At 40.8% G+C, this 15,795-nt stretch overlaps 1 protein-coding gene and 1 pseudogene across 10 annotated transcripts in view; both read right to left on the minus strand.

Moving 5' to 3' along the window:
- Window positions 1-15,795, minus strand: part of EIF2AK4 (eukaryotic translation initiation factor 2 alpha kinase 4) — a 139,843-nt gene that overhangs the window by 93,587 nt on the left and 30,461 nt on the right. For all 10 annotated transcript variants that reach the window (XR_013521044.1, XM_035259867.3, XM_035259868.3 and 7 more), the window contains one exon: window positions 1,809-1,961. Coding sequence is in view for 7 of the 10 variants with exons in the window: in XM_035259867.3 (XP_035115758.3) it covers window positions 1,809-1,961 (153 nt within the window). In the remaining 3 variants the exon portion in view is untranslated. The remainder of the gene's footprint in view (window positions 1-1,808; window positions 1,962-15,795) is intronic.
- On the minus strand, window positions 1,054-1,147 carry LOC118145439 (small nucleolar RNA U13; annotated as a pseudogene).

Raw genomic sequence — 15,795 nt, forward strand, 5'->3', positions numbered from 1 at the left:
GTGAGAAATTGCTCAGGATTTTAAAACAGATCTGTGCTTCCAGAGCAGTTATTGGTGTTTGCAGGAGACAAGTGAGGCCTAACTCGTTAGTCTTTTTTAAAATACCAACCTGTAGACGGGGTGTGGTGGCTCACGCCTGGAATTCAAGCACTTTGGAGGCCAAGGTGGGTGGATCACCTGAGGTTGGAAGTTCAAGACCAGCCTGACCAACATGGTGAAACCCCGTCTTTAAAAAAAAAAATTAAAAAATTAAAAATAAAATACCAACCTATGTGCTATCTACTCATGCCAAACATGTAACAACGGTGCTGAAAGATGTCCAGCTAGCATGACATATATGTGGAGAGCATGCTTAAGAATCCACTATGGGCTGGGCATGGTGGCTCAAGCCTGTAATACCAGCACTTTGGGAATCTGAGGTGGGTGGATCATGAGGCCAGGAGTTTCAGACCAGCCTGGCCAACATGGTAAACCCCATCTCTACTAAAAAAAAAATCCAAAAATTAGTCAGGTGTATGGCGGCGCATGCCTATAATCCCAGCTATTCGGGAGTCTGAGGCAGGAGAATCGCTTGAACCTAGGAGGCAGAGATTGCAGTGAGCTGAGGTTGCACCCTTGCACTCCAGCCTGCAAAACAAGAGCAAAACTATGTCTCAAAAAAAAAAAAAAAAAAAAAAAGAGAATCCACTATGATGGGAAACTTCATTCTCAAGCAAAACAAAAAAAAAACTCTTCTTCTTCCTGATAGTTCTGAATGTTACATATTTTTTTTTTCCCATGGGGTCAAAAGGTACCTACATGTATAATTGTGAAAGGAAAAAGAGGGGGCAGAAATCATGCATTGGCTATTTCTCTATTTTCATTCAGAGAATTTTTAATGTAAATGAGGGGATGTAAAGCGTTAACGCAAGTCAAAATGTTTCAGTAAACGAGTTTCAGCAGTTCAACTTTATAATAATTATAGATAAACCTGTTAAAATTTTCTGGATAATGCCAGTATTTAAATTTTTTTAAAAACAAATAAATGACTTCTTTTTCTTTCTTTTGCTTTCACCTCAGATGAGTAATGTGCTGATGTCCTAACAAGGTTCAAGGGTGGCATATCTCACACATGCGGAAACATCCCAAAAATGATAACCATTTAGATGCATATATTATTTTTGATTTAAATACAAAAGATAACTATTAGCATTTAAACAAATCAGTATTTTAATAAATCTTTAATCCGTTTGCATAGGATATAAACAGGAGTTTATAAAATACAAATGGTAACCATTATATTATCTTTGATTTAAATACAAATGGTAACCATTTGTATTTTTTCTTTAATCTGTTTGTATAAGGATATAGATTCCTGTCTTGTTTTTAAAAGCCTGTAAGTCAAAGGTAATATATGCATCTAAATGTTTGAATAAAAAAGTTTATTCTCTGGCTTTTATTACTCATTTGAGCGTGAGATATTTGTCTGGCACAGGGAAGAAGAAAATAACCTCTAAAACACATTGAATTCCTTACACCGTCACAAGCTCCAAAAGACCACAGGTGGTTTGGTTAAGCAGCTTCTTTTCTCTTCTCTTTCATGTTTTTAAGACCTGGACTGAGGGCTCTAAGAGGCAATACTGATACGTGTCAGGAGGAAATCACTCATATTTTTTGTTACTCCTGGGGCCTCCTCTCATAGGTATCTACCTTGCTTGAATCAAAAGCTGCACAAAACTTAAAGCTTGTAGGCAGAGACAGATAAAACCTATAGTATTTGCAATCCTCCAGGCTGGCTACGCACATCGACACAGACAAGGGCATCTCACCTCCTGTTCTTCTTTTCGCTTAGCCTCTAACAGCCTCTGCTGCTCCTCCTGAGCCTGCCTTTCCAGCATTTCTTCATGAAAAGACTTGGGAGGCGGCTTGTTATGCTCGCTGAGAAATGACTGCACGTGGTAAGCCAGTTCAAAGATCATCACCTAAACACATAAACAAATCAATTACAAGTGATCAAATAATGGGAAGGCCCAAACAGGAGGGGCTACAGAACAAGAAAGCAAACCGGAACACAGAGGCCCACTTAGAATGCCATTATTCATTTTGATGTGACGTATTCTGAATTCAGTATATGATACAATCACAGCAGGAAAAAGCTTTTAAAGGGCCCGTTGCATTGTGTTATTATTAAGACAGATCATTACCAAGGTTAATAAAACACTTTCCTTTTGAAGACCTATTCAACTTATTGGCATTTTCTCTATAATAAGACCAATAAAATCTTTTTCTTTAGAAATAAATCTGATAAAACACTTAAGACTGCATGAAAGTAAAAGCTATTGCCGGGCGTGGTGGCTCATGCCTGTAATCCCAGCACTTTGGGAGGCAGAGGCGGGTAGATCACGAGGTCAAGAGATCGAGACCATCCTGGTCAACATGGTGAAACTCCGTCTCTACTAAAAATACAAAAAATTAGCTGGGCATGGTGGCGCGTGCCTGTAGTCCCAGCTACTCAGGAGGCTGAGGCAGGAGAATTGCCTGAACCCGGAAGGCAGAGGTTGCAGTGAGCCGAGATTGTGCCATTGCACTCCAGCCTGGGTAACAAGAGTGAAACGCTGTCTCAAATAAAAAAAAAAAAAAAAAAAAGTAAAAGCTATCTTCCCAAGTAGAAAACCTGTCTACATAATGACAGTTGGGCAGAGAATACTCATTGCTAACATCTGAGGTTTTTCTATTTACCCAGCATACTGAAAATATTCTGTTGGGAGTACAGAGGCAAATATTTAAAGGCCTCATTATTATCTCCTTGTTAGTAACAGGTCAATAAGAAGCAGATAAATACTTAGAAAGCATTTTATTTGGCCGGGCGTGGTGGCTCATGCCTGTGATCCCAGCACTTTGGGAGGCTGAGGCAGGCAGATCACTGGAGGTCAGGAGTTCAAGACCAGCCTGGCCAACATGGTAAAACCCTGTCTTAAAAAAAAAAGAAAAGAAAATATTTTAGTTACACTTAGAGAAGCATTCACAGATAAAATGCAGAAGAAAAAGGTCTCCCTTTCAGACACTCCTCCTCCCCACCCCATCCCTGCCCTGCCCTGCCATGCCCAGACAGAATTTCACTCTTGTTGCCCAGGCTGGAGTGCAATGGTGTGAACTCAGCTCACTGCAACCTCCACCTCCCAGGTTCAGGCGATTCTCCTGTGTGAACCACCACACCTGGCTAATTTTTGCATTTTTAGTAGAGACAGGGTTTCACCATGTTGGTCAGGCTGGTCTTAAACTCCTGAACTCAGGTGATCCACCTGCCCTGGCCTCCCAAAGTGCTGGAATTACTGGTGTGAGTGACCGTGTATGGCCCCTTTCAGGCATTCTTTATGTAAACATAGGAAGCCCCTTTCCCTCACCCCTAGGAGCCATAAATCATACTTGGGTTGATAAATCAACAGAACAAGGTTTCTGGGACCCCTCGCTGACTGATTACCCAACCCCCAAAGAGGTAAAGAGTGCCACTCCTTCTGCAGATTAGGAACATAACATTGAGTTTTTTTTCTCAGTTACAATGAAGAAATTTTAAAATTTGTATTTTAATTATATGTTTGAAACCATTTCTAAAGAGACTTAACAGGGTGGTAAATAATAATAGAAGTCATTGTACACAAACATATAAAGTTGGTTCATTTGGCCGGGCATGGTGGCTCACGCCTGTAATCCCAGCACTTTGGGAGGCGGGCAGATCATGAGATCAAGAGATCGACACTATCCTGGCTAACATGATGAAACCTCTTCTCTACTAAAAATACAAAAATTAGCTGGGTGTGGTGGTGCGTGCCTGTAGTCCCAGCTACTCTGGAGGCTGAGGCAGGAGAGTTGCTTGAACTCGGAAGGGGGAGGCTGCAGTGAGCTGAGATGGTGCCACTGCACTCCGGCCTGGTGACAGAATGAGACTCTGCCTTAAAAAAAAAAAAGTTCATTTGTTATCCTGCCTTTCTCTCAGGGAACAAATGCAAAGAAAGCACAGCTCTTGTTGGGTAACAATACATTTTTTCTTATACCAGAAGCTGTGGCATTTACTGGACATATTCACTTAGAGTCAGAAACACTAGTCTACAGTCTAAGATGCAGGTTATTCTAAGGAAAGCTCTTGTAAGGAAAGCTGGGGAAAGTAGGCAATTTCAATCATGTCAAAGAGAAACCACTTGTAAACCAAAAAGGAGGTAGGAGCCAAGCTGTGGAGGGTTTTTCTTTTGCTGTTCTATTTAATTTACTAGAGTTTTCTGCACAAATCAATCTGATCAACCTTCTAAGACTGGATGAAAAGGACTACTTTCCAGACTGGCCCTTGCCTCCTACTCCCCTGGCGCTACAGGGCTCACTAGTTTCCCTCAGACCGCTGCTCAAGTCCCGGAGGCCTCTTCTGAACGCCTTGTAAAAAACAGCCACTCCATTATCACTTTCTAGACCCCTCACCCGGAGTTTATTCACGGCACTTAAAACTGCCTGATGGGTTGTGCAGTTATTTGACTCCCTTCTGCCTGTTACCTTCCCAGTGTAGCCCATGGTGTGGTTTGCTCACTGAGGTTTTGCCAGTGCTGGAATAGCACTTAACACATGGTACACTGACAGTATTTGCTGAATAGATTAATAAAAAATAAACGGCTTTACAAATTGGAAAAACTAGACTATACTTCAGTTTACTTTTACATGACTGACAAAAAGCTGTGTATAGATTAAAAATCATTCAGAAGCAAATAGAAGTGCTGAAGAACAAGCTGTTTTTGAGTACTTATTTCCATTGAAGTAATTAAATGACTCCTAGTTTTAAAAGGCAGGTATCGGTAAATACCATACCGCAATGAACCCCTGTGTCATGCTTTAATACCTAATTATATTCTATTTTACTTGGAAATAAAAACTTATTCAGAATTATGTCTATTTTAGACTTCCCAATACTTTAGACTTAATGGAAACAAATTTTAGACAAACAAGAAGAGTGATTTGCACAGTGCCTTCCCATGTTTAACGCCCATTCAAATCTCATTATATGATGATAACTCAGAGGAATACTAGCACAGGCCACCTTGGAGACATTGCAGGTTTAGTTCCAGACCACTTCAATAAAGCAAAGGTCACAATAAAGCAAGTCACACAAAGTTTTTGGTTTCCCAGTGCATATAAAAGTTATATAGAGACAAATTTTGGTTGCTCACGGAGCAGAAGATTCCCAGTGGAGGAGCTCCACGGGTCGCCAGCGTGACTCTTGTGGCCCGCGCAGTGGTTTTGCTGGCACCTCAGCACGGCAGCTCTCGGTGCAGAATAAACGGGACTGGTTCCCCTTCTGACTGAGGTTTAAAGGAGCCACATGGGTTGCCAGTGCAACTCTTGTGGCCAGTGCAGTGGTTTCACTGGCACCTCGGCGCAACAGCTCTCGGTGCAGAGTAAATGGGACTGGTTCCCCTTCTGACCGAGGTTTGGAGGAGCCACATGGGTCACCAGCGCGACTCTCGTGGCTGGCGCAGCGGTTGTGCCTGCATCTCCATGCGGCAGCTCTCGGTGCAGAGTAAACGGGACTGCTTCCCCTTCTGACCAAGGTTTGGAGATCCGGGAAGGCAGAGTCCCCTATTACGGACTCAAGAAGGAAGCCAGACTGGGATTCCCAGGCAGAAAAGCACCATCAGTCTTAACACCGCTGTTTTGGCCAGCGCAGTGGGTTGCTCATATTTCGGCCCTGGGAATTAACAACTTGGATGTCCACTCAGAGACCTAATTTGAAAGTTGGTAATTACAAAGACGACAGGTGGATAAATTTACAATGATGGGAAGAAATCAGCGTAAAAAGGCTGAGAATACTCAAAATCAGAACGCCTCTCCCTCTAAAGATGATCACAGTTCCTCATTAACAAGGGAACAAGGCTTGATGGAGAACCAGCGCATCCCATTAACAGGATCAGGCTTCCAAAGATGGATAATAAGAAACTTCTGTGAGTTAAAAGAACATGTTGCAGCCCAATGTAAAGAAACTAAGAACTTTGAAAAAAGGTTTGACGAAATCCTAATGAGAATAGACAATTCAGAGAGGAATATAAGTGAATTAATGGAACTGAAGAATACAATATGGGAACTCCGAGAAGTATGCACAGGTTTAAACACTCGAATTGTTCAAGCAGAAGAAAGGATATCAGAGGTAGAAGTCGAACTTAATGAAATAAAATGAGAAGACAAGATTAGAGAACAAAGGATAAAAAGGAATGAACAAAGTCTCCAAGAAATGTGGGACTATGTGAAAAGACCAAATTTACGTTTGATAGGTGTACCTGAATGTGACCGAGAGAATGAATCCAAGCTGGAAAATATTCTTCAGGATATTATTCAGGAAAATTTTCCTAAACTAGCAAAGCAGGACAATATTCAACCCCAGGTAATACAGAGAACACCACAAAGATACTCCTCAAGAAGAGCAACCCCAAGGCACATAATCGTTAGAATCACCAGGGTTGAAACGAGGAGAAATTACTAAGGGCAGCCAGAGAGAAAGGTCAGGTTACCCCCAAAGGGAAGCCTATCAGACTTACAGCAGATCTCTCAGCAGAAACTCTATAAGCCAGAAGAGAGTGGGGGCCAATATTCAACATCCTTAAAGAACAGAACTTTCAGTCCAGAATTTCATATCCAGCCAAATTAAGTTTCACAACTGAAGGAAAAATAAAATCTTTTATGAAAAAGCAAGTATTCAGAGATTTTATTACCACCAGGCCTGCTTTACAAGAGCTTCTAAAAGAAGCATTACACATAAAAAGAAACAACCAGTATTAGCCTTTTTAAAAATATACCAAAAAGTAAAGAGCATCAACATAAAGAAGAATTTACATCAATGAATGGATAAAAGAGCCAGTTAACATCAAATGGCAGTAATCCTAAATTTAAATCGACTAAATCCCCCAATCAAAAGACACAGTCAAAACCCAACGGCATGTTACATCCAGACCCATTTCACTTGCAAGGATACACAAAGACTCAAAACAAAGGGATGGAGAAAGATTTACCAACCAAATGGAGAGCAAAAATAAATGAATAAACAAAAACCAGGAGTTGCAATTCTCATATCTGATAAAATAGATCTTAAAGAAACAAAGATATAGTGGTAAAAAAATCAATGCAACAAGAAGAGCTAACGATCCTAACACCCAGATACATAGAGACTTAGATTCAACGAGACAGAAAATTAATAAGGATATCAAGGACTCGAACTCAGATCCGGAACAAGTAAACTTAATAAATATTTATAGAGCTCTCCACTTTAAATACACAAAATATACATTCTTGTCAATACCACATCACACCTACTCATAGGTTTAAATGAAACATTGATTGGCCATTATTAATACCCATTTTTTTTAAGAATAAAGCAACATTTCCGTTCTCTCTCCCTCTTTTTCTTCCTCTTTATTCCTCTCCTTCACTCCTTTTTTTTCTTTCCTTCTCTCAAAAAAATAAATCAACTTGTAGACCTCTAGATCCAGGTCGGCAATGTCTCTCCCATTGCTCTATTTCCTTCCTTACCTTCTCTCCCTCCCTCTCTTCCTCCTTTCCTACCTTCCTGCCTTCCTCCCTTCCAAAAAAAAATAAATAAATAGGGGGGAACGATCCAAGATGGCCGATTGCTAACATCTCGGGATTGCAGCTCTCAGTGAGGGTACGGAGAACTAGAGGACACCACACTTTCAGACAAATTCTGGTCGCTCACGAAGCAGACGATCCCCAGTGGAGGAGTCACACGGGTTGCCAGCACGACTCCGATTTCACTGGCACCTCGGCGTGTCAGCTCTCGGAGCAGAGTAAACAGGGCTGGCTCCCCTTCTGACCGAGGTTTGGAGGACCCACACGGGTCACCAGCGCAACTCCTGAGGCCAGCGCAGCAGCTGTGACGGCACCTCGGCGTGGCAGCTCTCGGCGCAGAATAAACGAGACTGGTTCCCCTTCTGACCGAGGTTTGGAGCCCCAGGAAGGCAGAGTCGCCTATTTCAGACACAAGAAGGAAGCCAGACAGGAGAATCCTGGGCAGAAAAGTACCATCAGTCTTAACGCCGCCATTCTGGCCCAGGGAACTAACAACTTGGACATCCACTCAAGAGACCTAATCTGAAAGTTGGTAATTTCAAAGACGACAGGAGGATAAATTTACAATGATGGGAAGAAACCAGCATAAAAAGGCTGAGAATACTCAAAATCAGAATGCCTCTCCCTCTAAAGATGATCACAGTTCCACATCAACAATGGAACAAGGCTTGATGGAGAACGAGCGCATCCCAATAACAGAATCACACTTCAGGGAATGGATAATAAGAAACCTCTGTGAGTTAAAAGAACATGTTGTAGCCCAACGTAAAGAAACTAGGAACTTTGAAAAAAGGTTTGACGAAATCCTATTGAGAATAGACAACTTAGAGAGGAATATAAGTGAATTAATGGAACTGAAGAATACAATACAGGAACTCCGAGAAGTATGCACAGGTTTAAACACTCAAATTGTTCAAGCAGAAGAAAGGATATAAGAGGTAGAAGTCCAACTTAATGAAAGAAAACGAGAAGACAAGATTAGAGAACAAAGGATAAAAAGGAATGAACAAAGTCTCCAAGAAATGTGGGACTATGTGAAAAGACAAAATTTATGTTTGATAGGTGTACCTGAATGCAACGGAGAGAATGAATCCAAGCTGGAAAATACCCTTCAGGATATTATTCAGGAAAATTTTCCTAAACTAGCAAAGCAGGTCAATATTCAACCCCAGGCAATACAGAGAACACCACAAAGATACTCCTCAAGAAGAGCAACCCCAAGGCACATAATTGTTAGATTCACCAGGGTTGAAACGAAGGAGAAAATACTAAGGGCAGCCAGAGAGAAAGGTCAGGTTACCCACAAAGGCAAGCCTATCAGACTTACAGCAGATCTCTCAGCAGAAACTCTACAAGCCAGAAGAGAGTGGGGGCCAATATTCAACATCCTCAAAGAACAGAACTTTCAGCCCAGAATTTCATATCCAGCCAAACTAAGCTTCACAACTGAAGGAAAAATAAAATCTTTTATGAAAAAGAAAGTACTCAGTGATTTTATTACCATCAAGCCTGCTTTACATTACACACAGAAAGAAACAACCAGTATTAGCCTTTCTAAAAATATACCAAAAAGTAAAGAGCATCAACATAAAGAAGAATTTATATCAACGAATGGATCAAACAGCCAGTTAACATCAAATGGCAGTAACCCTAAATTTAAATTGACTAAATCCCCCAATCAAAAGACACAGCCAAAACCCAACGGCATGTTACATCCAGACCTGTTTCACATGCAAGGATACACAAAGACTCAAAACAAAGGGATGGAGAAAGATTTACCAACCAAATGGAGAGCAAAAATAAATAATAAATAAATAAAAAGCAGGAGTTGCAATTCTCGTATCGGATAAAATAGATTTTAAAGCAACAAAGATATAGTGGTAAAAGGATCAATGCAACAACAAGAGCTAACGATCCTAACACCCAGATACATAAAGACTTAGATTCAATGAGACAGAAAATTAATAAGGATATCAAGGACTCGAACTCAGATCTGGAACAAGTAAACTTAATAAATATTTATAGAGCTCTCCATTTCAAATACACAAAATATACATTCTTGTCAATACCACATCACACCTACTCATAGGTTTAAATCAAACATTGATTGGCCATTATTAATACCCATTTTTTTCAGAATAAAGCAATATTTCCGTTCACCCTCCCTCTCTCTTGTCCTCTTTCTTCCTCTCCTTTACTCATTTTTTTTTTCTTCTTTCCTTCTCTCAAAAAAAGAAATCAACTTGTAAACCTCTAGATCCAGGTCAGCAATGTCTCTCTCATTGCTTGAATTCCTTCCTTCCCTTCCTTCCCTCCCTCCCTCCTTCCATCCCCCCTTCCTCCCTTCCTTCCTTCCTTCATCCCTTCCTTCCTCCCTCCCTTCCTCCTTCCCTCCCTTCCTGCCTTCCTCCCTTCCTCCTTCCCTCCCTCCCTGCCTTCCTCCCAATAAATTAATAAATAAATTAATTAATTTTAAAAAAGTTATATAAACACCAAATGGTAGTCTATTAAGTATGAAATAGCATTATGTCTGTAGAAATCAATAAGCCTTAATTTTAAAACACTTTATTGCTAAAAAATGCTAGTTGAACCTTTGGGACATCATAATCTTTTTTTCAGACAGAGGGTCTTGTCTTGATGTTGATGGCTACTGACTAATCAGGGTGGTGGTTAGTGAAGGCTGGGATGATTATGGCAATTTCTTTTTATTTATTTATTTATTTATTTATTTTTTGGGGGGTGGGGAGGAAGGCATGAAGGAAGGGAGGAAGGGAGGAAATGCGGAGGGAGGGAGGGAGGGAGGGAAGGGAAGAAAGGAAATCAAGCAATGAAAGAGACATTGCCGACCTGGATCTAGAGGTTTACAAGTTGATTTCTTTTTTTTTGAGAGAAGGAAAGAAAAAAAAAAAAATAAGTAGAGGAGCGGAAGAAAGAGGAAGAGAAAGAGGGAGAGTAAATGGAAATATTGCTTTATTTTGAAAAAAATTGGGTATTATTAATGGCCAATCAATGTTTCATTTAAACTTATGGGTAGGTGTGATGTGGTATTGACAAGAATGTATATTTTGTGTATTTGAAGTGGAGAGCTCTATAAATATTTATTAAGTTTACTTGTTCTGGATCTGAGTTCGAGTCCTTGATATCCTTATTAATTTTCTGTCTCATTGAATCTAAGTCTCCTATCTGGGTGTTAGGATCGTTAGCTCTTGTTGTTGCATTGATCCTTTTACCACTATATCTTTGTTGCTTTAAAATCTATTTTATCCGATACAAGAATTGCAACTCCTGCTTTTTATTTATTTATTATTTATTTTTGCTCTCCATTTGGTTGGTAAATCTTTCTCCATCCCTTTGTTTTGAGTCTTTGTGTATCCTTGCATGTGAAACAGGTCTGGATGTAACATGCCGTTGGGTTTTGGCTGTGTCTTTTGATTGGGAATTCAGTCAATTTAAATTTAGGGTTACTGCCATTTGATGTTGACTGGCTGTTTTATCCATTTGTTGGTGTAAATTCTTCTTTATGTTGGTGCTCTTTACTTTTTGGTGTATTTTTAGAAAGGCTAATACTGGTTGTTTCTTTCTGTGTGTAATGCTTCTTTCAGAAGCTCTTGTAAAGCAGGCCTGGTGGTAATAAAATCTCTGAGTTCTTGCTTGTTCATAAAAGATTTTATTTTTCCTTCAGTTGTGAAGCTTAGTTTGGCTGGATATGAAATTCTGGGCTGAAGGTTCTGTTCTTTGAGGATGTTGAATATTGGCCCCCACTCTCTTCTGGCCTGTAGAGTTTCTGCCGAGAGATCTGCTGTAAGTCTGATAGGCTTGCCTTTGTGGGTAATCTGACCTTTCTCTCTGGCTGCCCTTAGTATCTTCTCCTTCGTTTCAACCCTGGTGAATCTAACGATTATGTGCCTTGGGGTTGCTCTTCTTGAGGAATATCTCTGTGGTGTTCTCTGTATTACCTGGGGTTGAATGTTGACCTGCTTTGCTAGTTTAGGAAAATTTTCCTGAATAATATCCTGAAGGGTATTTTCCAGCTTGGATTCATTCTCTCCGTCGCATTCAGGTACACCTATCAAACGTAAATTTGGTCTTTTCACATAGTCCCACATTTCTTGGAGACTTTGCTCATTCCTTTTTATCCTTTTTTCTCTAATCTTTTCTTCACGTTTTATTTCATTAAGTTGGACTTTGACCTCTGATATCCCTTCTTCTGCTTGAACAATTCGAGTGTTTAAACCTGTGCATACTTCTCGGAGTTCCTGTATTGTATTCTTCAGTTCCATTAATTCACTCATACTCCTCTCTAAGTTGTCTATTCTCAATAGGATTTCATCAAACCTTTTTTCAAAGTTCCTAGTTTCTTTACGTTGGGCTACAACATGTTCTTTTAACTCACCAAAGTTTGTTATTATCCATTCCTTGAAGAGTGATTCTGTCATCAGGAGGCGCTCGTTCTCCATCAAGCCTTGTTCCATTGTTGATGTGGAACTGTGATCATCTTTAGAGGGAGAGGCTTTCTGACTTTGAGTATTCTTAGCTTTTTTACTGTGGTTTCTTCCCGTCATTGTAAATTTATCCTCCTGTTGTTTTTGAAATTACCAACTTTCAAATTAGGTCTCTTGAGTGGACGTCCAGGTTGTTAGTTCCCAGGGCCAGAGCAGCGGCGTTAAAACTGATGGTGCTTTTCTGCCCAGGATTCTCCTGTCGGGCTTCCTTCTTGTTTCCGTAGTAGGCGACTCTGCCTTCCCCGGGCTCCAAACCTCGGTCAGAAGGGGAACTGGTCCTGTTTACTCTGCGCCGAGCTGCCGCATCGAGGTGCCGGCGGAACCGCTGTGCCGACCACCAGAGTCGCGCTGGCGACTCGTGTGTTTCTACCACTGGGGGATCTTCTGCTTCGTGAGCGACCAGACTTTGTCTGAAAGTGTGGCGTCCTCTAGTTCTCCGCGCCTTCCCTGAGAGCTGCAATCCCGGGATGTTAGCGATCGGCCATCTTGGATCGTTCTCAGCGGCAATTTCTTAAAAGAAGATAACAATGAAGGTTGCTGTATAGATTGACTCTTCCTTTCATGGAAGATTTCTCTGTAGCAGTCAATGCTGTCTGATAGCCTCTGACCCACAGTTGAACTTCTTTCAAAGTTGGGGTCAATCCTCTCCAACCCTGTTGGTGCTTTAAAGCAAAGTTTATGGAATATTCTAAATACTTGTCATTCCAACGATATTGGCAGCATCTTCAGGAACCTCTCAAGAAACCACTTTCTCTGCTCATCCATAAGAAGCAACTCCTCATCTATTAAAGTTTTATCATGACATTGCAGCAATTCAGTCACATCTTCAGGCTCCAGTTCTAATTCTAGTAATAGTCCTCTTGATATTTCCACCACATCTGCAGTTACTTCTTCCACTGAACTCTTGAACCCCTCAAAGTCATCCATGAGAGTCAGAATCAACTTGTTCCAAACTCCTGTTCATATTGATATTTTGACCCCCTTCCATAAATTATGTATTTAATGGCATCTAGAATGGTGAATCCTTTCCAGAAGGTTTTCCATTTACTTTGCTAAGATAAATCAAAGGAATCACTATCTTTTACAGCTATAAGCTTGTAAAATGTATTTCTTAAATAACAACACTTGAAGAGTCAAAATTACTCCATCCAACAGGCTGCAAAATGGATGTTGTGTTAACAGGCATGAAAACAACATTTAATCTCCTTGTACCTTTCCATCAGAGCTCTTGGATGACTAGGTGTGCTATTAATGATCAACAATATTTTGGAGGGAATCTTTTTTTCAGGGTGGTAGGTCTCAACGATGTGTTTAAAATACTCAGTAAACCATGCTGCACCAGATGTGCCATCACACAGGCTTTGCCTTTCCATTTATAGGGTACAAGCAGAGGAGATTTAGCATAATTCTTAAGGGTCCTAGAATTTTGGGAATGTTAAGTGAGCACTGGAATCAACTGTTGAAAAGTCACCAGCTGTATTAGCTCCTAACATGAGAGTCAGTCTGTCCTTTAATAAGCCTTTGAAGCCACACATTGACTTCTCTCTAGCTGTGAAAATCCTAGATGGAATTTTCTTCCAATATACGACTGTTTCATCTACACTGAAAATCTGTACCTACCTTTATCAATTATCTTAGTTAGATTTTCTGGATAACTTGCTGAAGCTTCACTGTTTCACATTGCATTTTTATGTTATGAAGATGGCTTCTTTCCTTAAACCTCATGAACCAACCTCTGCTACCTTCTAACTTTTCTTCTGCAGCTTCTCATCTCTTCTTAGCATTCACAGAATTGAATAGAGTTAGGGCCTTGATCCAGATTATGCTTTGGCATAAGGGAATGTGGTGGCTAATTTGATCTTTGCAGACCACTAAAACTTTCTCCATATTAGCAATAAGAGTGTTTTGCTTTCTTACCATTCATGTGTTCACTGGAGTAGCACTTTTATTTTCTGTCAAGAACTTTTCCTTTGTATTCATAACTTGGCTAATTGTTTACTGTAAGAGGCTTAGCTTTTGGCCTATCTTGGCTTTTAACAGCCTTCCTCACTAAGCCTCATCATTACTAGTGTTTGATTTAAAGCTAGACATGCAACTCTTCCTTTTATTTGAATATTTAAGGCTAGTGTATGGTTATTAATTGGCCTAATATCAATATTGCTGTGCCTCGGGGAATAGGGAGGCCCAAGAAAAAAGGGAGGGAGAGAGGGGAATGGCTGGTCAGCAATTAGAACACACACAACACTGATCAATTAACTTTGCTGTCTTATACAGGCACAGTCTGTGGAGCCTCAAAACACTTTCAACAGTAATATCAAAGATTATGAATAGCAGATCACCAAAACAGATATAATAATAATGAAAAAGTTGAAATACTGTGAAAAGTACCAAAATGTGACACAGAGACATGAAGTGAGCACATGCTGTTAGGAAAAATGACACTGATAGAATTCCTCAATGCCGGGTTGCCACAAATCTTCCATTTGTAAAAAACACAATAATCTGTGAAATGCAATAAAGCAAACCACATTTAGAGGTATGCCTGTGTTTTTAAAATTGTGGCAAAATGTACACAGCTTACTTATTATTTTAACCATTAAATGTATGTTCAGTAGCATTAAGTGCATTCACACTGCTGTACAAGCATCTCCATCATCCATTTCCAGAACTTTTTCTTCTTCTCAAACTGTACTCATTAAATACTCTCCATTCTCTCCTTCCCACAGCTCCTAGCAACCATCATTCTTTCTGCCTCTATGAATTTGACTACTCAAGGTACCTCACGTATGTGGAGGCACATAGTATTTGCCTTTTTGTTACCATGTTCTTTCATTTAGCATAATGTCCTCAAGGTTCATTCATTTTGTAGCAGGTGTCAGAACTTCCTTCCTTATTAGGGTTGAATAATATTCCCTTATATGTATACACCATGTTTTGTTTGTCCATTCACCTATCACCTATCAGTTGACATGGGGTGGTTTCTACCTTTTTATTTTTGTGAATAATGCAGATATAAACATTGGTGTACAAAACTAGTAAGTCTTTAACAGTTTCTGTCTCTTCTAATAATCAGGATATGTTCCCTTCACAAAAGGCAGCTACAGTGGAACTGAGAGGAAAGGCATGGGACTCTTCCTAGTTATTGGGAACATAGTAAATATCAAAAATCACAAATCAGGGGGAACGATCCAACATGGCCGATCGCTAACATCCAGGGATTGCAGCTCTCAGGGAAAGCGCGGAGAACTAGAGGACGCCACACTTTCAGACAAATTCTGGTTGCTGACGGAGCAGAAGATCCCCCAGTGGAGGAAACACACAGGTGGCCAGTGTGACTCTCGTGGCCGGCGCAGCGGTTCCTCCGGCACCTCGGCGCGGCAGCTCTCAGAGCAGAGTAAACAGGTTCGGAGGACCCACACGGGCCCCCAACACAACACCAGAGCCCGGCACAGTGGAAGTCACAGCACCTCGGCGCGGCAGTGCTCAGCGCAGAGTAAACGGGACCGGTTCCCCTTCTGACTGAGGTTTGGAGCCCCGGGAGGCAGAGTCACCTACTACGGACACAAGAAGGAAGCCAGATAGGAGAATCCTGGGCAGAAAAGCACCATCAGTTTTAACGCCGCTGCTCTAGCCCTGGGAACTAACAACCTGGATGTCCACTCAAGAGACCTAATCTGAAAGTTGGTAAATTCAAAGACGA

Source organism: Callithrix jacchus, chromosome 8 (genome assembly GCF_049354715.1).
Source record: "Callithrix jacchus isolate 240 chromosome 8, calJac240_pri, whole genome shotgun sequence".
Taxonomy (NCBI): Eukaryota; Metazoa; Chordata; class Mammalia; order Primates; family Cebidae; genus Callithrix; species Callithrix jacchus.